The sequence below is a fragment of the Mus musculus genome, chromosome 7 (assembly GCF_000001635.26).
Source record: "Mus musculus strain C57BL/6J chromosome 7, GRCm38.p6 C57BL/6J".
NCBI classification, from domain to species: domain Eukaryota; kingdom Metazoa; phylum Chordata; class Mammalia; order Rodentia; family Muridae; genus Mus; species Mus musculus.
In genome coordinates, this window is record NC_000073.6 from 66,995,342 (window position 1) to 67,021,405 (window position 26,064).

Consider the following 26,064-nt stretch of genomic DNA (forward strand, 5'->3'; position numbering starts at 1 on the left):
TTGACCTGTGTAACCTGAAGAAATGCGTTCCCTCCATTCTATGGTAAGGTGATGCTAAGAAACACCCACCTACTTTAGGAATATAGGCAAAGCAGGCAGCACCTCCAGGAGGGTAAAACTCTTTCAAAGAAATTCTGAGATCTAGCCAGACTGCTTTGTTTTCTGTCTGCCTATGAGTCAAACAGTTTGCCAATACTTGCCAGCTCCTCTGGGTGGTTAGCTCTGGGCCAGGCTAGCACACGTTTCTCAGCTACTCAGCTAAAAGACAGAATGACAAGTCCTGCCTTCAGGGAGACCCAGTCATGAAGAGAGGGATGTCATGAAGATATGGTTGTCAGAGTTCAGGGTCATCCCCCTGACTCTCACAAGAATACGGAGTCACTTTAAAAAGGAAAAGACCTGTAAACTGGGCTCCATAGAGCCCTGGACAGAAACACTTTGTGAGAATCCTAGGGGTCGTGAATGGGCTGAGGTTTCTTTATGCCCTGTGATGAGCATTTCACAGCCCGGGAAGGGGCTGAAGGAATATATAGTCTTCTTCCTACTTCCTCTAGACCTTCCTGGTGGGATGGAAAAGGCAGAATCCAAATAATGAGTCCATAAAGCAGCCCTGATGGTTGGTTTCAAACAAGGCAAGGAGGTGATAGTCATTAGGAGCCGGAAGTCCCATGTCCTTAGGATTACTACTGCTCAAAGCCTCCTGTGCCCTTTGATGTCTCCAACAGGCCTTTGAACTTTGGGTGGCAGCAGGTTCCCCCTTTCTTCAGCCCCTCCCCGCTGTCAGCTAATCCCCTTCTTCACTGGCCTTTGAAGAAAGAGACAGGAAATGCTGGGGTCTGGATTCCCATGCCCATTAACAGGCTGCACCACTGAGGAACGCACAGAGTCTGAAAGCAAGTAGGAGCAGGGGGTGGGGTCCCATCTTATGCCCCTTGGTAGCCTTAGGTTCCCACCTCATTCTGAGTTTGGGGTTATTAATAAATTAACTAGCATTACAACCATCCCCTTTGCCATTGTCTGAGAGATCTAGAATTTACTATTGTTGGGGCAGGGGTCAAATCTGAGCTTCTTGAGAATCAAAGTTAATATATTTTTTAGGTGGGCTTGAAACTAATCAAGGGTGACACAAACCAGCTTATTATAATACCGCATATATATACAAATATGCATACATATATGTAATCTGTGTGCATAATTGCAATAAAGTGGTTTTGTGTGTGCATATATAATATATATGTATATATACACATATATGCATACTCTGTGTGTGTGAGTGTATATATAAGTGTGCATATATGTGCAGGTACATCTGCCTATTGGTGCCTTCAGAGGACAGAGGAAGATGTCTAGTGCCCTGCTCTGTCCTGTGCACGCTATTCCTGTAAGACACAGTCTCTTACTGAATCTGGAGCGTGCTGGTTTAGGGCTGTGTTGGCTAGTCAGCATAGCCCCAGCAATCCTCCTGCCCTCCATTCACTGGAGTTACAGGGGTATAGCTACAGCCAGCTTTTACACGAGTACTCTGAATTTGAGCTTAGGTCCTCATGCTTGTGCAACCAACATTTACAAATGAGCCATCTCTTAGCCCCACCCTGAGCATTTCTTCTAAGTTACTATACCTGTCTCCTGTGTCATGATACCTTCAGGTGCCTAAGTTAGCAGCCCAGAGCTACTGAATTCCTTTACTCCTGTGGATAAATGTGCCTAAAATGAATAAAGTCACTGTCTCCTTTATAGTCACCATGACCTATTGTCTTAGTCAGGGTTTCTATTCCTGCACAAACATGATGACCAAGAAGCAAGTTGGGGAGGAAAGGGTTTATTCGGCTTACATTTCCACCCTGCTGTTCATCACCAAAGGAAGTCAGGACTGGAACTCAAGCAGGTCAGAAAGCAGGAGCTGATGCAGAGGCCATGGAGAGATGTTTCTTTACTGGCTTGCTTCTCCTGGCTTGCTCAGCCTGCTCTCTTATAGAACCCAAGACTACCAGCCCAGGGATGGTCCCACCCACAAGGGGCCTTTCCCCCTTGATCACTAATTGAGAAAATGCCTTACAGTTGTATCTCATGGAGGCACTTCCTCAACTGAAGCTCCTTTCTCTGTGATAACTCCAGCTGTGTCAACTTGACACAAAACTAACCAGTACACCTATTAACTGAATTCCTCCAGGGCACTGGTTATCAACCTTCCTAATACTGTGACCCTTTAATCCTGTTATGGTGACCCCCCCCCACCATGATAAAATTATTTTGTTGCTACTCCACAACCATAATTTTGCTACTGTCCTGAATTGTAATGTAAACATCTGATATGCAGGATATCTGATACGTGACCCCCAATCTAATCTCAGGACCTACAGCTTGCAAACCGCTGCTTTAGGAGCTCCACGTGCCTAGCACTTCCGGCCTGTGCCTTTCTAGGAGAAAGTGTTTGACAACTATCTACTGAATGAATAGCGACGGGTAGCTACCCTGTGTCTAGTCAGAGATGAGCAAATTGGGGTGCAGAGGTGTCGCTGACTAGGAGAAGGGACAGACCCTCCGTCCTGTGTCCTTCCTTTGCACCCTTTTCTCTATCTCAACATAATTCTTTGAAGTTTTGTTAAATTAGAATTAGAAGCCCACTTCTGAGTGTCCTTTACATATTTGCAAATGCAGTGCAAAAGCGTGTGCACACGTGATTCACACACCTCCCATCTTCTGAGATAGTCAGTATACATTACACATAGAATATCCATTTTTGCCTACCATGATATTACCCATTATAGAAAATACCTCAGACACCAGTCTGCTATTGATCCTATCTTGATGGAGGGGCAGTGCACCTTAGAGCTGTTCCCTGGGCTCTTCCTCCCAACACCTCTAGCATTCATTTCCCCAAATTGACCAAGACCAGTTGAGGAAAGGCCAGACCTGAGTTCTGGTCCATTTCATCAAAAATCCGAGTGCTTTTGAAGCTCCGAGAGGTGGAGTCAGAGACTGCTGAATCCAAAGCTTCTAGCAGGGCAGCTGCACCAGGCCTAGAACCCCTAGCTACCGCCTCGGCTGTGTTCAGACTCCAGAGGAGCTCAATGGTGTAGTGCATTGTGGGAGTTCTTTCTTGACTCCCTTCATGGTATGCCTTGAGACCTTTTGTAGCAAATCCAGAAGAGGTGTGCTATTTTGTTTAAGATAAGATCCATCCAAAGCCATTTAGTTATTATCGTGTCTGACATACGAGGAGGCATGAGGCCCATCTGTGGCCTCACAGTCATTTAGAGTTAAAATGACTGTGTCCTTAATGCCACACATTTTCGTTAAATATAACATGGCCAGAAATAATACATGCCCTGGGATACAAACCTAAAATAACATGGAATTTTCAGTCAGGTAATCTTTAATTTAAACTAAAAATAACCTAAACAGTAGTTTATATAAACCTCAAGTACCAGGACGCCCGCCCACCGCCAGTTCATCTAACTGTAAGCTTATGAGACACTTAGTTAGCCTTTGAAGGATTCAAACCAGATCAACTGTGAGCTATATTAAATATGAGCCCCCAGAAAGCCAGAATTCCACTCTTAGCCGGCCATGCTGACTAGAAAATTCCTTTGGGAAGGCCACTGCTGAGAGCCAACAAGGGGAAGTGCTCACAGCAAGTGTCCCGCTCTTGTTGAGATAGATGCTATCAGGAACACAGCCTGTGGACTCCACCGTCAGCTTCTCTGAGAGCTTGTATAATGATCCTGTATACCTGAGGGACCGGGTTCTCTGGCCAGGACCATCTGATAATGACCATCTTTCCATTTATAACTGACTTAATCGCCATCGGAAGTTGGATGTGGTCCCAGGCATAACCTTCCTTTCTTGTTAAGAACCAAAGTAGTCAACAGTATTCTTGTTTGACAACCTATCTACTGTCAAATATATGCCCTTATCCACCACAAAACAACATCAACGAAAAATCCATGACCGAATGAAAGCTAGGAAAACAATTAGCTTTAGATCCTGTTTCACGACTAGTGTGTCCATACCCCTGTCATTCTGATCACCTTATCTATGCCTTCTTGTTCTCTGTTCTATATATTACAGTGAACCCACATGGTCACATCTTCATTTTTCACCTATATACTATAGACTAGGGACTGTTTATGAAAATGTCTTTTCTTTCTGAGATTGTATGACATTTAATATTATCCATCCCAAGTCCGTTCACCATTCATTTTCCCTAAAGGTTTTTGGTTTCAGTTATTTTTGGAGCTATATATTCCAGTTTACATATGTATTTGGTTTCCATTACCTGTTCTTCTGTTGGAGAACAACTAGGTTGGTTCCATTTCTTTGCTATAGTGACTCAAGCAACAGTCGACATCGGCGTGCAAATACCTCTGTGGTAAGGTATGGATTTCTCTGAGTCTATGCCCCAGAGTGAGGCAGCTGGATCAAAGAGTAGAATTATCTGTATAGAAGTTCACTGAGATGTAAAAACTTTGGATTTAGCTAATCTCTCTGTGAAAATTTTAATTTGCAACCTCTTTCCAGTGATATTAAATTGTTTAAACAGACCACATATTTCTGGTGGCTGCTGGGAGATGCCTGCTGGGGAGGGTGGATGTTAACTGACAGAGGACAACTGTAGATCAGGTTGCCTGGCATGTTGACTCTCCATAGGACTGTGGCCCACTCCACAAGGCAGCAGATGCCACTGCTTTTTGCTGATTATTGGCAGAAGGGTAAGGGAGAGGCTGTAGAAAATTGCTATGAGCAGAGCTGAGGTTCCTAGAGGGACTTAACCATTCCTCAAAATAAGAGAAGGCTGTGTGTAGTTGAAAGATGCCAAATGTGTTCTCCATGCTGTGACTGGCAAGGTGTTCTTTCCTTGGAGTTGTACCACTAGAATGGGTTCCTCTGTGATAGGGATCTGAAAGGCAAGTGAGTTAGGCGATTGGAGATCCTAAGTTAGTCCTCAGAGTACCAGTGTATATCACACTCTGGGTCCCTTCCTACCTCGAATGTGGTCTTGCCGAAGGAAGCAAGGAGATAGATGTTCATCCTACTTTTTACATAGCCCAGGACCACCTATTCAGGGGTGATACCAACCACAGTGGGCTGGGCCCTCCCATATCCATCAAGAAAATGTACTACAGGTTTGCCCACAGTCCAATCTGATGGAGGCATTTGTCTCCTCTGAGGTCTCCTTTTACCAAATGGCCCTAGTTTGTGTCAAATAGACAAAAAGCCAACCTACAGAGACATTTTGGCAGTTTCTAGGTTAGCTATCATCATCAATACCAAAACGAATATGAGAGTGCAGATCTCTGAGATCTGCATTTTTCCTCTTTGGGAGAAATACTCAGAAATAAAATTGCTGGATCGTACACTAGTTTTATAGATCTGTTTATTTATTTTTTTAGAAACCTCCATGCTGTTTTCCACAAGGGAAGTTTCTCTGACTTGCATCCTGATTATCTGGCACAGGGTTTCAAGCACCCTGTATCATTGTAGGCCCTGGCCTTATCATGACAGGCATGAGAGAAAGCCCCCTATGGGTGGTTTGCATCTTCCTGGTGCAAACCAGCTGCCATCAAGAGCATCTCTTTCACAGACCTGATGACTTTTGTAGATTGTCTTTGGGAAATGGCTGTTCAGATCTTTATCCTGCATTTCATATTCAGGTTATTAGGGGATTTTTGTTTTCAATTGACTTATAGGACTTGCTTATGTATTTTGTAAATAAACTTCTCATATTGTGCTAAGTCAATGTGTCTCAACTTGTAGGTTGCAACCCCTTCAGGGGTTTCCATGTCAGATATTTACATTCCAATTCATAACAGTAACTATGGTTGTCATTTCTATATCATGAGGGACTGTATTAAAGGGTTGCAGCATTAGGAAGGTTGAGAACCTTCTGTGCAAAGTGAAATGACCCAATCACAGAAGGAAAATCCTGTGTGGTTCACTTATGGTGTAAGAGTGGAGTGGTCAGTGCAGAGAGACAAGCCATGCATTTGGCTGCAAGGCGAGTAAGGTCTGAGAGCCCATTATGGCCTGTGGATGTAATTACCACGACAAGGTTGAATACCCAGGAGCTTACAACAATAATGCTAAAATCTCTTGCCATAACAACAAAGAAGTTTAGGAAACTTATTGTGAGGCTATCACTCCATTGGACAACGTTCATCCACCCTGAGCGCAAACTCAGTAGCGTAAAGTAAAATGGTCTCAAGTTTGTTGGTTTTAGTCAGGTTTAGCATGGTGTTGGGCACCTTAAACCCAAGCACTCGGGAAGCAGAGGCAGGCAGATCTCTGTAAGCTCGAGGCCAGATCTGTTCTATAGAATGAGTTACAGGCCAGCCAGTGCGATGAGATCACGGCTTAAATACATACAAAGTGAACCTCAAGAAGAGATAAGCCTGTTAAGTGAAACTTTATTTGAAAGTTGCTTTCCCATGTATTTATAGATAAGTAAATGCTTTCTGTTGCCTACCAAACAGACAAGGTTATTTAAAAGGGAAAAAAAGAGAAAGAGAGGAGTTGCCTTGAAACAGAGAATTCACTTTATACATCTAAATGACCATAGGACCATATCAGAATTGTTCTCATTGGACAAGATTATTCGATCATTTCCTAGATCTCCCTTTGACCATTAACCAACTAGGTAGATGGAAATTATCCAACCAGAGGCGGTTCTCATCCTGTGAGCACACCTGACACAGAGATGACATATTTGATATTTGGGGCACATTGTGTGGTAACAAACAGGTAATCCACTTGGCAACTATTTAACCAGTGCTTACTAGAGGCCAGCCGCTTGGGAAGCTGCACTAAGGGCAGGGCTAAGAAGGAGGAGGCTCTCAATGTGACAGCCTCTGGAGCTCTGTAAAGAGCACTGTGAGGGACAGAGGCCAGCATTCATTTACTGATTATTAATGTCATTTTGCTCAGTCTTCATACATTCTGTAGTCAAACCACCTCATCTTTTGTATAAACTTCTGACGGTGGTCTATAGTGTGAGAACATTATCATCCTACCTACATCACCCCTTGTACTTTAAACCTGACTTAAACTTGACCCATGGCCTAGAAATGAGGCATAGTGAGGCATAGCATCTCACACTCTTCCTTTCTCTTTGAACAGCCTGGGGATGAACCATGATGACGACCACTCATCTTGTGCTGGCCGGTCGCACATCATGTCCGGAGAGTGGGTAAAAGGACGGAATCCCAGCGACCTCTCTTGGTCATCCTGTAGTCGAGATGACCTTGAGAACTTTCTCAAGTAAGTCTTTGAGCACATGCTGTAACCTCAACAGCAGAATGTTTCTCCAAAAGGCCAAACATAGGCAACTCAGCCAGTGTGGAAAATGAATCTTAGGATGAATTCTCATCTCAATGCAGAGCGTCCTATGATGGACCAAGCCCTCTTTCCTGAAGTTGTAGCTGGTATGATGTTGGGTATCCAGTAGGGAATCATTAAATGAATGGTTGAATGAAATATCAACCCAGTGACTCTGTCTTGCCCTTCTGTGCTGATCTGTAACCATGAATGGCACCACTGTAGGGAGAACCTGCTACTTGCTGCTTCCCTTGATGGGACTGAATTTGCTAGGGATGGGTTTGCACACTTGCCTCCTCTATGGGGAAAGGGGTGTGCTTCTCTCACTAGCCCTTTCTTCTAGAGAATGTCTATACTTCTTAGTTTGCAGCTTTTTGTGGAACAGCTTGTAGTCTAGTTTTAGACCCATGGTAGAACAAGCATACCCATGGTCCCTGTTGGTCCCTGTTGCCTGATCATAGGGCTGTGTTTATAGTGTTAATTTATGGGTCCTGAATGCTTCCCTACGTCACCATGTTAATCCACAGTCCACATGAAGTAGAAATAGAGGTGAGTCAGTGAGTTTCACTGGAGGGTGGAGTGTGATAGGCCAGCTGTATTTGACAGTGCCCAGGAAATTGGGGCTAATGTAGTTAAAGAGTCTTCTACTTGTTTCCTGTTGATGGAAATGTTGTTTGGTGAATAGGCTTAGAAGTGAGTGTACTCATTTTAGGATAGTATACTTCCACTGAGAATTGTAGTCATTGGCTCATAATAAAATATTGTAAGCCACTTGATGTTTTGGCATATCACCCAGAAGGGTCAGATATGCCTGACATTTGCTCAGGTGCATGGTGCTGCTCTTACTGGTGACAGATGGCTTCTGATAGATCCTGGAAGCTATGGACTAGCCTCAACTGTAGATAGACAGATAGACAGATAGGCAGGCAGGCAGGCAGGCAGGCAGGCAGGCAGGCAGGCAGGCAGGCAGGCAGATAGATAGATAGATAGATAGATAGATAGATAGATAGATAGATAGATAGACAGACAGACAGATAGATGGTAGATGAATTACTGTCTTTGCTTTAAGGTTAGAAAAGAAAAGCATTGGGCATCTTATCTGCTAGCAGCCTCATTGGGGGAAATGCATTTCCCATTGTAAGTGAACATTCTCTTCCTGGTTGAAATCTGGACGTTCTTGGCACAGTGCTATTGCCTTCTGCAGTAGCAGGAGGTATGATAGGGTGAGACATCAAATCTGATGCACTTGCTTTGGCTCAGCAATCCCTCAAAGAGACCCCATGCTGTCAGAAATCAGCACTTTGAGTTTATTTAAAATTAAATAACCTTAATTTGTGCTCTTTTTGTTCATGGTAACTTTTGCTCAAAGCCATTTTCTAAGGCAATAGAGAGTCTAATTTCAGAAAGCACTTTATCAAACTCTCCTAAGAAAGTCCACTTGCTTCACTAGAGCTGTTCCTAAGGTTCTACCAAGTGATCAGTTCTGTGTTGTCTTCAGAGAAGAGACCCACATTTAGCCATAATAGTAAAAGCACTCACGCATTAAAAGGGTAATCCCTGGTACCTAGAGCTGAAGCCATTCTCCCAGGAATCATCCAAGACACATCCTTCTCAGAGGCTGAAAACTCAGAACAAAGATGGCGCTAGTACATTTGGAGACTAACCTTCTTCTTGGCTTTTCCAGATCCAAAGTCAGTACATGTTTACTGATCACTGATCCCAGGAGCCAGCATGCCCTGCGCCTTCCACACAAGCTGCCAGGCATGCACTACAGCGCCAACGAGCAGTGCCAGATTCTGTTTGGCACCAATGCTACCTTCTGCAAAAACATGGAGGTAAGCAACCAAGGAACAGCAGAATTAGGAAGAGGCTCAAGCTCAGCAGCCCCTCAGCAGGTCTGGATCCTGGGGGTCATGGATGTCTCAGACGTAGGCATGCATGTGACTGTGTGTATGCATAGACACGAGGGTGTGTCCGTGTACACATCCTCATGGTACTTGCACAGGTTTGTCACATATTACAAACCATGAAACCTCCCCCTACACACACACACACACACACACACACACACACACACACACGCGCGCGCACGCACGCACGCACGCACGCACGCACACACACACACACACACACACACTTTTGCAGGCATCTGTCCATTCACAGCCCTGAACATGGATCACTCTGAAGGGGATGTGGATGTTTTGGGGCTACTGACACTTGTAGCCTGGTGTTTGGGGATGAAATCTTTAGGACAAAGGAAATCTAGTCACCCTTGTTTAAAATGGTATGATGTCACCTAATTTTAAATCATGCCCAGCTAAGGAAGAGGGATAAAAACTGGAGTGGAGAAGGGAAAGGATACCCACAAAGACCTGGACACAGTGGTTACTTTGTCCCCCAAAAGGTTTGACCCAGGGCTGGTGGATAAAGTGAGTTAGGCAGAGCTGCCCCAGCCAGCATAGGATCAGTTGAGTTAGGGACTAGACAGAAGTCGGTTGGTTCCACATCTCCTGCCATTTTCCTGTCCTGTGAGGTAACTGCACAACCTTGCAGGCTGAGATGACAGATAAAGGAACACACATGTACTGGGGTCTCAGTTTCCCAGGTTGGACACTTTCCTTGGACTGTCACATGAAACCCCAACTGCTACAACACTTCCGGCAAAGCTTTTGAATTCAGCTTTAACAGGTAAGTAAAGGAGATGTATAGTCAGAAGAAGGGAAGCATCGATGAGTCCCATACTGGAGGAGCCAAAGAAGGCTGGCATCCCTTAAAGACAGACCCCAGGGAAAGGGCCACCTGAGATTCTCTTGGCTCATTAGTGTCATTTCTTTCACAGAAGGCAATTAGATGGAAAGATTAGCTCTGCATTACAGCTGCCTTCTCCTAGAACAGTGGTTCTCAACCTGTGGGTTGTGACCCTGTGGAGGGATGGGTGCCAAAGGCCTTTTCAAAGAGGTTGCATATCAGATACTGGCTTAGTCAAGGTTTGTATTCCTACACAAAACATCATGACCAAGAAGCAAGTTGGGGAGAAAAGGATTTTTTCAGTTTATACTTCTACATTGTTGTTCATCACCAAAGGAAGTCAGGACAGGAACTCAGGGCAGGAACTTGGAGACAGGAGCTGATGCAGAGGCCATGGAGGGATGTTACTTACTGGATTGCTTCCCCTGGCTTGCTCAGCTTTCTTTCTTATAGAACCCAGAACTACCAGCCCGGGGATGGAACCACCCACAATGGGCCCTCCAACCCTTGATCAGTAATTGAGAAAATGCCTTACAGCTGGATCTCATGGAGGCATTTCCTCAAGGGAGGCTCCTCTATCTGTGATAACTCCAGCTTGTGTCAAGCTGACACACAAAACCAGCCAGTACAGATACCCTGTATATCAGATACTTAACAATCCATAACAGTAGAAAAATAACAGTTATGATGTAGGGGAGAATAATTTTATGGTTGGGGTCACCACATCAGGAAACATTGTATTAAAGGACCTGGGCATTAGGAAGGTTGGGAGCGACTGCCCTAGAAGCTCAAAATCCCCATGCATACCCTGAAGATGGCTCGTTTGTAAGTTCTGTGGAGGCAGCACATGGCTTCCTCTGGCAGCTGCAGATCATGCTCCCGGATAGCTTTCTTCGTAGTAGAATCATCAGAAAATAGATCACATTAATTTGGCATCTTCTAGCCTGTCACTAGATGCGGTAGCTATATGGGAGTAAGGGGAGAGGGTAGCCTAGTGGCAGACACTGGTGGCCACTAACCACACCTACCACTGGTCATCATCCCCTCTGGTGACTTAGTGATTGTTAGGGGAATCTGGAAGGGAGCTGCAGTGTTTCCCAGAAGGAGAAAGAGAGGATCTGGGAATAGAGGGACAGCCTTCCAAGAGTTTGGGGGAACTCACAGAAGGAAAAGCTGTTTTATTTACTACTTTTCTCATCACTGTGACAAAATGTCCCTCCTCCCGGAAACAACCTGTGGGAGATGGGGTTTACCTGGGCTCCTTATTTCAGAACTAGTCCATCATGATGGAAGGCATGCTAACAGAAGCATCCATTCATAGCAGGAGAAACATGAGGTGTTAGTTCCTTCCATACTGGTGGATCAGGAAGCAGAGTTGTTTAGTTATATATCAGGGGTGGGCATAACCTTCAAGGCCCCCCTGTAATAATCTACTTCACTATATATCCCAAGAGTTTCACAAGTTTCCAGAGCAATACTACCATCTGGAGACCAGGTGTTCAAACACATGAACCTTTTGGAGACCTGAAGAGGGTGCCCCTTATCTATTCATCTTAGTGCTGTGTGTGTGTGTGTGTGTGTGTGTGTGTGTGTGTGTGTGTGAAAACTCCTCAAGGCTCAGCAAATAACTATCCTAAAAGGTAGAGAGAGCCTCTCAAGGCCTCCTGTATGCATCAGGTAGAACATACAGAGTTCTGTTTCAGGAGCAGTGCAGTATTAGTAATAATTAATAATGTTGCTCTAGTCCCACCCAGTAAAGTTTCAAGATCTGAGAAGATCAAACATGCAATTAGTTTACATGATTCTTGGGCTAGGAAGATGACCCAGTCAGTAAAGTGCTGTTATGCAAACCTGAGGACCTGTGTTTGGATCCCCATTATATACATAAAAGCCAGGTATGACAGTGTGTGCCCATAATTCCGTGGCTTGGGGCAAAGGGCACAGAGGCAGGCTTATCTCTGGATTTTGCACATGTGCACACACACAAAATGTATTTTACATGCATTTAAAAATTAATATTAACCAATTTTAGAACAAAATTCAGATAATAGAAATACAAAATTAGGGCTGAAGAGGGGACTCAGTTGTTAAGAGCACTGGCTGCTCTTCCATAGGTCTTGAATTCAATTCTCAGCAACCACATGGTGGCTTATAACCATCTGTAATGGGATCCAATGCCCTCTTCTGGTGTGTCTGAAGACAGCTACAGTGTACTTATATAAGTAAATAAGTAAATAAATAAATAAATATAAAACTTTGAAAAAAATACAAAACTAAACCAAAACTACAATGTCCAGTATCAACAAAAAACAAACTTGACAGCTATACAAAGCAGGAAAATGCATGCATATTGAGGGAGAGTCAGTAAAAGCTATACAAAGCAGGAAAATGCATGCATATTGAGGGAGAGTCAATAAAAGCTGGCCCAGAAATGACACAGGACATTAGAACAACAAGTATAATAATAGGACATATTGAGTGCACACGTGGACTATGGACATGTTATCTGCCTGGCACTTCTGGAAAAGAATACTGCAAAGTCTTAGATGAAAGATCTCCCAGGCAAGACTGGTAGTTAATTAGCTATCATAAGAGAAGGAGTTAGTAAGGTTAAACACAAACCAACCAAAACTATTTAAAAATGAAAAACCAAGAAAAAAAAAGACTGAAAACAAAGTAAAACAAAACAAAATGTCCTACTAAACATAAAAGTTATTTCCCAAAGGCGATGAAGAGAAGGTGAGAATGTCGAATGACTGAAACTTGCCAAATTTGAAGAAAACATTCAGGCAACAGGTCAAAGGAGGTTGGCAAACTCCAAATACAAGAAAAAAGTAAATCCAGACCAACATTCATCATGATTAAATTATTTTAAAGTAGTAATAGGCTCCAGCAAGAAAGTTTAGTGGGTAAAGAAACTTGCCACCAAGTCTTATAACCTGAATTCTATCCCCATGATCCACACTGGAAGGAGAGACTCCTCTCCCACATGTGCAAATACACACACACACACACACACACACACACACTTATACAAACAAATGAATAAATAAATAAGTATATTGTGAAAGCAGTATTAAAGATAAAAACCTTAAAATCAGCCAGGTGATTAAAGACAAGTATACTGTGAGTACATTGCTCATTATAAACAATGCAAGCTGATAAAGAGTAGAACAGTCTTTTGCAGTATTGAAAGAAAGAAGTCTGTTAATGTAAAATTTTATACCCAGCAAAACTATCTTTCAAAGGCAATTGTGACATATACAGGCCTTCTATTATACCAAAGCTGAAAAACTCACCCAACATAGACCTGCACTTGAGAAAAAATGTTTTCCTTTCAGCAAAAGGAAGATATTGGGTGAAAATCTGTTTCTAAAAGGGAGTTAAGAGCCCTGGAAACAGCCTCTAAGTTGGTAAAAATTGTGGTTTATATAAACATGTATACATGTCTTTAAAATGACATTGATCATTTTACCAAAAGAACAAGAATGTTCTTGTGGTAGACCTCCATGTACAAAACCCCAGAGCCTCTGACTGTTGTCCACAGTGTAAGAGACTGCTCAAGTGTGCTTTATCCTCCTCAGATGGGGACATTGTCCTGGATTATCTATGCTGGTCTGATGCACAGTGACTGACTGATAAAGGCTCAGTATGAGCAGGAGGTTGGAGTAACACCAGGAGTGGGCATGAGATGGATTTTAGATATATATTATAAATGACACTCCATCTCATTTAGAAAGTAAAGCAATGTATGTATCTCAGACCCTGAAGACATGATTCATTTAGGTGTGAGTCTGCCTACATCCCACAACCCTCACCTGACTCTGTGTAGACAATACTTACCATCCAGTTCAGGTATCAGCATTTTTACTGATTGCTGTCATTACATGTCAAATAGTCTCCCCTGAATTCAAAAAGAACTATGCTATGGGCCAGAGACATGGCTCAGTAAGGAAAGTGCTTGGTGTGCAAGCCTAGGTTTGGACCCATGTCTCCAGAACCCACATAAAAGTCAGACACAGTAACATATCTGTAATTCTGGTGCTGTTATGGAGACATTAGAGGTGGATGTTGGAAAATCCATGGAAGTTCATGGGCCAGCTAGCCTGGTATACACAAACATGAAAACAAGACAGAGCTTGTCTCAAATAAGGTGGGGGTGAGCAACATCCAACATTGTGCTCTGAACTACACACACACACACACACACACACACACACACACAGAGAGAGAGAGAGAGAGAGAGAGAGAGAGAGAGAGGGAGAGAGAGAGAGAAAGAGAGAGAGAGAGAGAGAGAGAGAGAGAGAGCTTACTTTAAGATTTTTAAAAGCATGCTGCTGTGAAATACTCAACATTCTCCAAACCACTTTGGTCCCGTTTAATAGGAAAAAAAAATTCTACTTACTTACTTACTAGATGTCATAAAACATAAGAAAACACTCATAGACAGGCATTTTAGGAGAGAGAATATCATGTAGAAATTACAACTTCAAAATTCTGGAGGAACCTCTCTCTTAAAAGCCGCATTCCAGTGTGGGAATTGAGAATGCTGTCTGAATTCCCAGGCCCTGAGTTCCCTGGAAGACAGGAACCTCAGGGAAGTTCGCAGCCAGCCATGGGGCCGAGGTTCCTGTGAAGAGCTATCATGGAAAGTTTGGAAAGCACCTGAACACTAATGAGACAAGTGTGTGTATTGTGTCTGTCTGTCTTTTGTCTCCAACATTTCTAGAACTTTAAGCCTACCACTAAAACTAACGAACTGGAAGAGGGGTTGGATATGTCCCAGGGAATAAAACCTAGACACGGTGGCTGCAGGGTGGAGTGCTTTCTGGTTTTGGAATACAGAACTTAAAACAAGGAGTGAACAAAACTAGGTAGAGTGCATTTTGAGACAAATACTGGCATCTTCACTACCTGTGAGCCTTCTTCCTGTCTCTGCTCTGCCTTCTGAGAAACAAGTTTCCCCTCTGAGGGCTGGCAGGACGGCGTGAATTCAATCCCTGGGACCCACATGGCGGAAAAGAGAACTGCTTCCCCAAGTTGTCCTTCAGCCTCCAGATATGTGCTATTCTGCTCACATGCATGTGCATGTACACACACACACACATACACACAAATCAAATAAACAAACACACAAATGCTAAATATATAAAAGAGTTCTTCTGAAAGTTGAACCTATAGTGTACCTGGACTGAAGGTTGCAGGCAGGTCCAGCCTCCCGGGTCTCAGGATGGCATTTCCCATCCCCTCATGATTATCCTGAACTAAAGCCCTTGGATGGTTTCACTGGATTTTTGTGAAACAGGCTGGGAAAGTGATCGCAGCTCTTCCCTCCAGCTTCTCACTGAAGCGAATATCCCCTTCACGTATAATGGCTGGCAGTAGGCCCCAGCTGTCTTTGCAGTTCCCATGGCAGTCTTGAGAGTAGGAATCACAGATACCTTCATTCTGTCTAACAGCCATGGCTGAAATCACAAAGTACCCTTTGTACTCCCCACATCTTCAACATCAGCAAGCACTGCACCCCTGGCCAACCCTTGTCATACCGGGTGTCTATCAACACGGATCACAGGCCAGGGGCGTTCCAAGCCTGATAGCCTGAGTTCAATCCCCAGTTCCTATGTAGAGAAAGGAGGAAACTATCTCTATCAACTTGTAACTGACCTTCACACATACATAATGGCACCTGCACAACCCAACACCCCCCATACACATGTGCATGCACACACGCATGCATACACACACACACACGGGCTCACATGCTTGGAGTAATTTAAACATTTTTAAAACCAGAAACACTCAATTTGCTGTGTTACTTACAAGGAAATACCTTTTTGTACTTTGAAAACCTCACTGTCTCCCTGCTTGTCCTATAAGTCTCATATTATTGGGCTTTGACAATCATAATTCTGCCGCTAAATGTTCAGAGCCTGGGAGAGGGGCAGGCAGGCTGGCTTCTGCCCAGTGTAGGAAGCCCCAGCTGCCCTGAATTCTTTTTCTTCTTTGGGTAGAACTCCTTGCAACTAGACTTCCTTGTATGTTCTTGTCCTGGCACCCATAGCACATAGCTGTTTTAAGACCCATAGAAGTTAAGACGAATGCCCTTACTCATAGGAAAAACATTACTGCAATCTGTGTTAGGAGCTACCTACGCTTCCAATAGTAACCAGCTTTCTGCTCTCCTGAACATCTGCATACTCCACAACCAAGACAAATGAAACCACGGTCCAGTTTTGCTTGTGGAGTTCTAGAGGCCCGCATAGCATCACTGTTGAATCTTTTGTGTCTGTCTGCAGAATGCTGGTATTGTAAGGCTCAGGGCTGTCTATGGAAATATGAACTACAAAAAAAAATTGGCATCAATAACTGGCATTTGTTGTAGAAGTTACTGGCAAGTAGAACTGTCTCTTCTCTTAGCCAATGGTAATGTGATGTTTTTAATTCAATAAAGCATTTCAAGAAAGTCCAAACATAAAAGTTATAAACAGGAGAGGGTAAATATTTATTAGAAAGGGGAAATGAACTTTATGCAATTAGCACAATCAATCTTCTTTACGATTACAAGTTCCTCCTGTCCCCCCATCAGCGAAGTCACTCCTCGGCGAGGCTTTAAAGCTGTCAGAGCTCAGACACCCTGCCAGGTGAGGCAGAGGGTGGCAAAGGAACTGTAGATGACACTGTCAGCTGTAGACACCGTCAGCTGGAAGTGTGAGTGTACATCGATACTGGAACCAGGGCCAGTGGGCGGGGACACACATAGCAACGTCCTGACCAGGGTCACTGCCTCACCAAGGCCCCAACCTTCTTGAAGAGTCCAGCATGTGAGGGTCCCAGCTGAGAGATGCCACGTGATGCTTGTTCATGTCCACATGTCAGCTGCCTCTCAGCAACACAGTTTATCTTCACTGCCCTGGAGCCGGTGTGCGATGGCCACAGGTCAAAAGGAAGGAGCTCAAAGGAGTTGCATTCGCCATAGTTACTATTAACATGGGTGTGCCCACACACTATAGTACTCACAAAGGACTGTGATGTTTGTGCTGTTGAAGAGTGTTGAGTGTCAAAGCTTTGAGTCAACTGTTTCAGGCTGGCAAGAGTATCTGGAGCAGTCATGGGGAGAGGACCCTATCTTCTACTAATATCCCCCCTCCCTCCCTCTTTACCATGATACTCGAATAGCTCTGAGTACGACTCACACAGTGATAAGAGTCTCCCTAATCAGGCTTCCTGCCCCCAACTGTCTACATCAAGTATCATAGTCTTTCTCTGCCTCAGTCTGCTAATCTGAAAAAAAAGAAATGAGAGGCCGAGTCCTTTTGACCCATCATCACGTTGTTTTAGATGTTCAGTGAGAGATGACCTAACTTTTAGCACGTGGCACACACCAGTAAGTGTCGATGGCTGTTTTTCTGTTACATTGTCTCTTGGATCCAGCAGGACAGTGGCAGATGCATTGCAGCTGGCTGTCCTGTTAATTGTCCTCTTCTCGCATCACTGTGTCCTTGCCATGTTTCCTGGCACCCTGAAACGTTGGAACCCTCAAAGATAGCCTCTCACTTAGTATGTGCCTCCACAGCTCCCTGTCACCAGTCCGGAAACCCTTTCTGTGTCCTGCTGAGAGACACCTGGAGTCATAGCAGAGATCTCTGCATGCCCAGGAAGCCCAGATATTCAAATCCCACAGCAGAACATGTTTCTATTTCTCTGATGTCAATCATATCTCAACCTGGAGCCACCTCAGAGCGCCCTCCAGAGACTGGCAGAAGTGACTGTGACCTGCTACAAATTTCTCGTTCCCTTTCACAGAGACTCCAGCATTCTTACAGTCAGACTAGGTTGGAAACTACTGGTCTAAATAAAATTGGCCCCTTCAGTGCCAGCAGACCTGGCCAGAGTAGGAGGCTGGCAGAGTCCAGGAGCCTGCGTAGCCCTGCCTCTCTCAGACAGGCTTGTGCAGGAGAATGTGGAGCTAGACACCCAGCTGCAAGCTGCCTTGCCTTTCTCAATTGGGTCTCAGCATCTGCAGCCTTCCGAAGCTGCTGGACTTTGGCAGAAGTCAACCTGGATTTTCCAGAAGTGTTTTGAAAGCTTACAGTAGACAGCCTTTTCAGAGAACTCTCCAGACAATACAAGTTGTGTGTTATCTTTCATTCCTTGTCCCTTTGCCAGCTGAATGCCCCCATTCTCACCCTGAAGCACCCAGTCGCAGCCAGGTAAGGGTCTCCACCGCCCTCAGAAACATGGAAGGAAAGACCACACCCGGGGTTCGGGAACCGATCCAGGAGCGGTGCTGGCATGCTGGACTCAGACTTCAAACTGCAGTAGTATTTGTGGGAAATTTGGACCAGTGACTGTTTCATCCAGCTCTTGGCATGTTATCTGCCTTTGGCTTGTGTTATCAGCAAGGCTTTTTCAAAGGGCGTTTACATAACCGTCCCCTCAGGACTCACTAGCTGTTCTCTCAGCGCATAGTGGGCGCCTAGTGAGGAAAGAGGCAAAATGAATGACAGTCAAATGCTCAGCCCTAGGAAGGACCACTGCCAGTTGGAGAAAAGTAGGAACAGCGTGGGACATAATCAAGGGGTCCTTAAAGCCTGCCTTGTATTTTCATGGGCCAAGGACAGAGTGTAGGGCTAGCTGGGTTTTCCCAAGGTACCAGCAGGAACCAGGCAGGGAAACAACCTACCTATTACCAGACCTTAAACATGGCCCTTAAGGTGGCATGGACTAAATCAGAGAAACAGAAGCTGTCATCTCATTGTTGTTTTTAGGAACTTCCTGCTGCTGTCCAAGAATGGCTTCCAGGATCTAATGGAGCCTGAGAGTTGCCCCCATTTCCCGCTAGTATGTTTTTGTCTACCCAGAAGTACCATATTTTCATCGAAGCCAGAGAGCATTCTGCTCAGCAGCACTTAACACGAAGCTTGGCACCTGTACCATACCAAATCCCAAATCTGGAGCATTTTTGATACAGGTCTCTGGATTAGGAATGTTCAACAAGTACAGTCTCTACAAATACCTCCCCTACACACATGCACACCATTTTTTAAAAATCCACACTTTGAAAGACTTCTGGTCTCAAGCATTTTGGATAAAGGGATCTCCCACCTCTATGGGGTCTGGCAGCCAGACCTGAGATGAACAAGATGTTCAGTGCCCTTGTCTGCCTGATAGACTTAGTTCTTGGAAAGAAATAGAAAGGGGAAACTGGGAACTGAAAGAGCTGATAGAGACCTCATGCAACCCATAGGCAGGCACCATGGGCTTGGAGGTCAGTACAGGATTTGCAGTGTATATTTGTGATTTAGTTTTATTTTGTTTCTTTGTCTGTTTGTATGGGATAGAAACTTTCTGCCTCACAGTGTTGATAGTGTGTGATACCTAGACTTGGTAAACAGTTAAGTGCTTACAGTTCATTGGCTCTTCCTTCACCTCAAAGGCAGGCATTGCTTGACTTAGAAGGACATTTATCCATTTATTCATCCCACCAGCTGGCATGCCTCTGTTTGAGATGCTGTGTGCTGCCGGGGCTGTGTGGAGGCGAGGAGGAGGCTTCCTGGTTGGGACAGGAGGAAGGGACCATTGGAGGAGTCTGGGTCCCCAGTTCCTGATGGGTTTGAGTGGCTGCTCCTCCACAATGCCTAAGATCCTTGCATTTGACCTTGAGTGGGCAGGGCATTAGGATAGCTATTGATATCATTGATGCCAGTCCTGGACTGAGCTCTCCAGAGGCAGACAGGATGCCATGTTCACTGTCCAATCTGTATCTCTATCTAGTAATGTGGAGAGCAGCTCTTGGGAGATGAGCCCTGGGAAGGGGTGTAGGACCCTTGAGGAAATTACAGCCACCCCTACCAGGAGCAGAGTCCTATCTAACAGGGTACACGGAGGTACCGAGAGAAGTGGTATAGGAGTTCAGCTAGAGACTATAGCTGTCCTGTGACATGGGTGTGAGTTTATCTGGATCCTGCAGAGAGTTTGGAAGGTTTATGTGGCATCTGAGTGTTAGATTTGCAAGCTGTGGTGAACATGGACATGACTAGGGTTAGCTAGATGGTGGAGGGGAAGTTCCTCAAGGGGCAATGCCCTTGAGGAGGAAATAAAAGAATTTGCTCAGGAAAAGTCAGAAGCATTTTAACATTTGATCACTTTTATTTTTATTGTTTGACAATTTCACATATGCTTAGTATATGATTTGATCAAATCTACCCCACTCTTTCCTCTCCAGTTCCTTCCATATCTGTCACCTAACTTTTCCTTCCCAACTTCGAGTGCTGTTTGTTTGTGTGTGTGTTTGTTTCTTTGTTAGAGGATCTTTCTATGCATCTATGTTCTGTCCTAGAACTCTACATAGACTCTGCTCTCCTCAAAGCCACAGAGATTCCTTGCCTCTGCCTTCTGGGTTTTGGGATTAAAGGCATGTGTCACTAGGACTGTTTTGTGTGCTCCATTTTAAAGTCTACTTAGTCCAGCCAGTATGAGCATGGGTATCCATCCCCACCACAGGCAATATCCCTGAACAAAACAGAATCACCCTCCCCAGTAGCCATCAATTGCCTATAGTTCATCATCTAAAACTGAGGCTTCTCTCCCATCTATGCAGGGAGTTTCACCTGGCTTGATCCTGTGCAAGTCTTGTACATATACTTATAGACATTGTGAGTTCATGTGTGTAATTGTCCTATCCTGTTCAGCAAATACTTTTTGTCTACCTACACCCACAACCTCTAACTCTTTTTTTATGTTTTTTAATTAGATATTTTCTCATTTTTTCAATTTTTATTAGATTTTCATTTACATTTCAAATGCTATTCCGAAAGTCCCCTATACCCTCCCCCCCACCCTGCTTCCCTACCCACCCACTCCCAATTCTTGGCCCTGGTGTTCCCCTTTACCAGGGCATATAAAATTTGCAAGATCAGGGGTCCTCTCATCCCAATGATGGCCGGCTAGGCCATTTTCTGCTACATATGCAGCTAGAGACATGAGCTCTGGAGGTACTGATTAATTCATATTGTTGTTCCACCTATAGGGTTGCAGACCCCTTCAGCTCCTTGGGTACTTTCTCTAGCTCCTCCATTGGGGTCCCTGTGTTCCATCCAATAAATGACTGTGTGCATCCACTTCTGTATTTGCCAGGTACTGCCATAACTCACAAGAGACAGCTATATCAGGGTCCTTTCTGAAAAATGTTGCTGGCATATGCAATAGTGTCTGCGTTTGGTGGCTGATTGTGGGATGGATCCCCAGGTGGGGCAGTCTCTAGATGGTCCATCGTTAAGTCTCAGCTCCTAACTTTGTCTCTGTAACTCCTTCCATGGGTATTTTGTTCCCTATTCTAAGGAGGGATGAGGTATCCACATGTTGGTCTTCCTTCTTCTTGATTTTCTAGTGTTTTGCAAATTGTATCTTCAGTATTCTAAGTTTCTGGGCTAATATACACTTATCAGTGAGTGCATATCAAGTGATTTCTTTTGTGATTGGGTTACCTCACTCAGGATGATATACTCCATTTGTCTAAGAATTTCATAAATTCATTGTTTTTTTATAACTGAGTAGTACTCCATTGTGTAAATGTACCACATTTTCTGTATCTATTCCTCTGTTGAGGGACATCTGGGTTCTTTCCAGCTTCTGGCTATTATAAATAAGGCTGCTATGAACATAGTGGAGCATGTGTCCTTCTTACCAGTTGGAACATCTTCTGGGTATATGCCCAGGAGAGGTATTGCTGGATTTTCAGGTAGTACTATGTCCAATTTTCTGAGGAACCACCAGACTGACTTCCAGAGTGGTTGTGCCAGCTTGCAATCCCACCAGCAATGAAGGAGTTTTACTCTTACTCCACATCCTCGCCAGCATCTGCTGTCACCTGAATTTTTGATCTTAGCCATTCTGACTGGTATGAGGTAGAATCTCAGGGTTGTTTTGATTTGCATTTCCCTGATGATTAAGGGTGTTGAACTCAGGTGCTTCTCAGACCTTCGGTATTCCTCCGTTGGGAATTCTTTGTTTAGCTCTGTACCCCATTTTTAATGGGGTTATTTGAATTTTTGGAGTCCAGCTTCTTGAGCTCTAGGTATATATTTGGATATTAGTCCCCTATCAGATTTACGATTGGTAAAGATCCTTTCCCAATCTGCTAGGGGGCCTTTTTGTCTTATTGACAGTATCTTTTGCCTTACAGAAGCTTTGCAGTTTCATGAGGTCCCATTTGTCGATTCTTGATCTTACAGCACAAGCCATTGCTGTTGTGTTTAGGAATTTTTCCCCTGTGCCCATATCTTCGAGGCTTTTCCCCACTTTCTCCTCTATAAATTTCAGTGTCTCTGGTTTTATGTGGAGATCTTTGATCCACTTAGACTTGAGCTTTGTAGGAGATAAGAATGGATCAATTCACATTCTTTTACATGATAACCGCCAGTTGTGCCAGCACCATTTGTTGAAAATGCTGTCTTTTTTCCACTGGATGGTTTTAGCTCCCTTGTCAAAGATCAAGTGACCATAGGTGTGTAGATTCATTTCTGGGTCTTCAATTTCTATTCCATTGATCTACCTATCTGTCGCTGTACCAGTACCATGCAGTATGTAGTTTTTATCACAATTGCTGAAAGGGTTGGGGGAAAGTTCAGTGGGAGAGTACTGTGTAGCATGCTTGTGCCCCTGTGTTCGATCCACAACATTTAAATATATTCTTGTTAAAAACAGGAAATTGGAGCTGAGGAGATTGCTCTACAGTTAAGAGCACTGGCTGCTCTTCCATAGGTCCTGAGTTAAATTCCCAGCAACCACATGGTGGCTCACAACCATCTGTAATGGGACCCAATGCCCTCTTCTGGTGTGTCTGAAGACAGCTACAGTGTACTCACATACATGAAAGAAATAAATGTTTAAAAAAACAAAACAAAACAAAACAGGAAATTCCCTTGCCCAAGTCTAAGAGACACTCAGATTCTGCCCATTTCCCTTCTCACTGCCTTTCCCCCACTCCACAGTGCAACAGGATCCTGACTGGCATTCATTCACTCTTCTATCTCCCACAGCACTGCCCATGCGTGGAAGTTCCTCAGTCAGTAATCATTGTTCTCGTCTTCCATGCTTTTGCAGAATACTAGCCAGTTAGTTTATTCATGAATCGCACCTTTCTTGTGCCTTCATTAGAGTGAGATTATTCATTATTGCAAGAATAACCTGAGGGGGGTTTACTACAGGAGATGACAATACTGTTACCTTCTTCATTGTAACTTACAGCTTCCCCTTTGGCATTCAGAGCTTGCCTGTAGCAGGGTTTCCTGGTCTAGGCACTCCTGACATACTGAGTTCGATAACTCTTCGTTGCTGAGCGATAGTTTGTATGCTTAGGAGTTTAGCAGAATCCTTGGCATGGATTCACCATGCTGAAGACACAGTGACCACTCCTGACTAAGTTGGGCAACTAAAAGCTATGTCCTCAGATACCACCAAATGTCTTTGGGATGCTCAGCGGACCCTGACTGAGAATCATAGATCCACAGGATAAATACCCAGAAGTGGTTCAAAGATCATTTCACACACAAAAATTCTGTTGTTTTATTTGCCTAGGACCCAACAGAAGACACACAGAGAAGTACACAGACTATAAGTGTGCAGACACATTGGTTTTTCACTATGTGTGCAAGTGTAGCTGGCACATCAGGAAGCAGGCCATGTAGGGTCATCCAGAGTGGCCCTGGTGACTCGTTTCTACTCACTACCCCCAAGAGTGACCACCATTGTGACCACCGTTGTAACCACCATTGTACACTGTGGCCCCTCAAGCTGTTTGCCTACCTTTGAATTTTATATAACACCAAGAGCACACATTGGTGATAGATCTTGTGTGTCTCATTTCCAAAGAAGGCTTAAGTTGCACATGTTCATAAGTGGTGCGGGAGAGTGCCTCTCTCCCCTGCACCTTTATCTCGATTTAGTTCTTATATCTTGTACCTATTTATTTATTTTAATTTCAGGTGCATTGATGTTTTGTCTGCATGTCTGTCTGTCGGAGGGTGCTGGATCCTCTGAAACTGGAGTTAGAGACAATTGTGAGGTGCTATGTGGATGTTTGGAATTGAACCTGGGTCCCCTAGAAGAGAAGCCAGTGCTCTTAACCACAAAAGAATCTCTCCAGCCCCGCCAGACATCTTTCTTACCTTTGCCCATCTTGACTGTTTCGAAAATAAGTCCCCTGCAAATGAAACTGAATTTCTTATATTAATGAGCTTGAGTATTTATCCATATGTTGAAGACAAGTGCTTTCTCTTTTATGTAGATTGGTTTTATGTTCGTTTGTTTTTAAATGTTGTTACATTGCATCACTGAGATTTCTTTTAAATGGTTTTTAGAAACTTTACCAGTAACAGAAAATGGACCTTTAGCTGATATAAAGGTCCTTCAGCCTTTCCTTTTATTCAGCTTAGAATAGCTTTTTGCTGTTTTATGCACATATGTGTGACGTAAAACACCTCTTTACTAAAAATCATGGGATTTGTTCCATCCTCCAAATGGTCTTTCCACTGCTAAACTGTAAGTAAATTTATTTCTGTGGCTTCTTCCTTTACATTTATGAATTTACTTGTATGTTAAATTCCTTTAAGTGTGTGTGCCTGAACATGTGTGAGTGTGTGCATGAGTGCAGGCACCTGTGGAAGCCACAAGCGGATGTTGGATCCCTGGAACTGGAGTCACCCTGTTGTGGGGGCTGGGAACCCAACCCAGGCCCTGTGCAAGAACAGGAAGTGCTCTTAACCACAGAGCTGGCTCTCCAGACCCTGTGTCTTATTCTTTATTTCTGGATTTCCCGGTCTGCTTCACTAATCACATCATGCACTTAATGTTTACATGACCATAGCTTTATAAAATGTTTTAATACACTGAACATGGGCTTCTCTACAGTTTTCCCGGTGAATTATTCCTTGTTTGTTTTCCCATGTGGTCTTCAGAATATTCTCATTTAGTTCAAACTTGTATGGTTGTGTTAAATGCAATTGGATTCTTTTGTAAATTAACTTAGTGGAAAGTATGCTCTTGTATCTAACTCTGAATCATCCTACAATAACATCATGTTCCCTTACATGATTTCTAGATGTCGTCTGACCCACCCTTGGGAGAACTTCTAATTTGTCTTTGTATAAATCGTGCATATTTCTTCTTACATTTACTTCTACAAAATAGTCTTGTTCTTTTCTTGAATGAGGTCTTTTCTTCCATTATATCACAGAATTGATATGGCTTAAGAGTGGGTACAGCCACCTCCCTAAATGAACTGTCTGGATACTGTACATATTCTGGTTGGACAGTTTCCTTTTCCAGTTACAGGATCCCCTTTGCCCATCCACTAATTTCTTCTCTGATCTAAAAAACAAATTGGCTATCCTTTTCTTCTTAGCTTTAAGACAAATGCTTCTAATATTCCATGGATATTTATCAAGTTTAAAAAGTATACATTGTTTTAAATCTTATTAAGCTTTTAACAAGAATCATGATTGAATTTTATTAAATGTCTTTTCATTATCCATGGGGAGAACAAATCACTTCTCCTTCTTAAAAATATCTTTTTATGAGCATGAGTGTTTTGCCTGCATGTATGTTATCATGTCATGCCTGGTGCCCATGAATCCCAAAAGAGGGTATCATATCCCGTGGAATTGGAGTTACGGTCTATAATGAGCTGTCATGTGAATACTAGGAGCCAAACCAGGGTCCTCTTCAAGAGCACCCAGTGCTCCTAATCTCTGAGCCATCTTTCCAGCATCTCACTTTTGAGGTAGTAAGATGGTGAATTTATTAGCATATTTTCGAACACCTAATCTCTCTGCATTCTGGAGCGAATTTTATTTGGTCTTAGTATAATTCATTCTAATGTGATAGCAAATTGTATTCTGAGTCTTTGCAGCGATTATTCACAAATAAGTTCCGTATGGATTTTTCCTTATGCTTATTCTGTCTGGGGTCAATTACATTACCACAAACATTACAGTTACATTA

General features: G+C 43.7%; 1 protein-coding gene across 6 annotated transcripts in view; it reads left to right on the forward strand.

Annotated features, from left to right (window-relative positions):
• Adamts17 (a disintegrin-like and metallopeptidase (reprolysin type) with thrombospondin type 1 motif, 17) overlaps positions 1 to 26,064 on the forward strand; it is a 313,473-nt gene that overhangs the window by 155,643 nt on the left and 131,766 nt on the right. For all 6 annotated transcript variants that reach the window (XM_030242472.1, XM_006540842.4, XM_006540843.4 and 3 more), the window contains 2 exons: positions 7,117 to 7,257; positions 8,999 to 9,149. In XM_030242472.1, the coding sequence (XP_030098332.1) occupies positions 7,117 to 7,257; positions 8,999 to 9,149 (292 nt within the window). The remainder of the gene's footprint in view (positions 1 to 7,116; positions 7,258 to 8,998; positions 9,150 to 26,064) is intronic.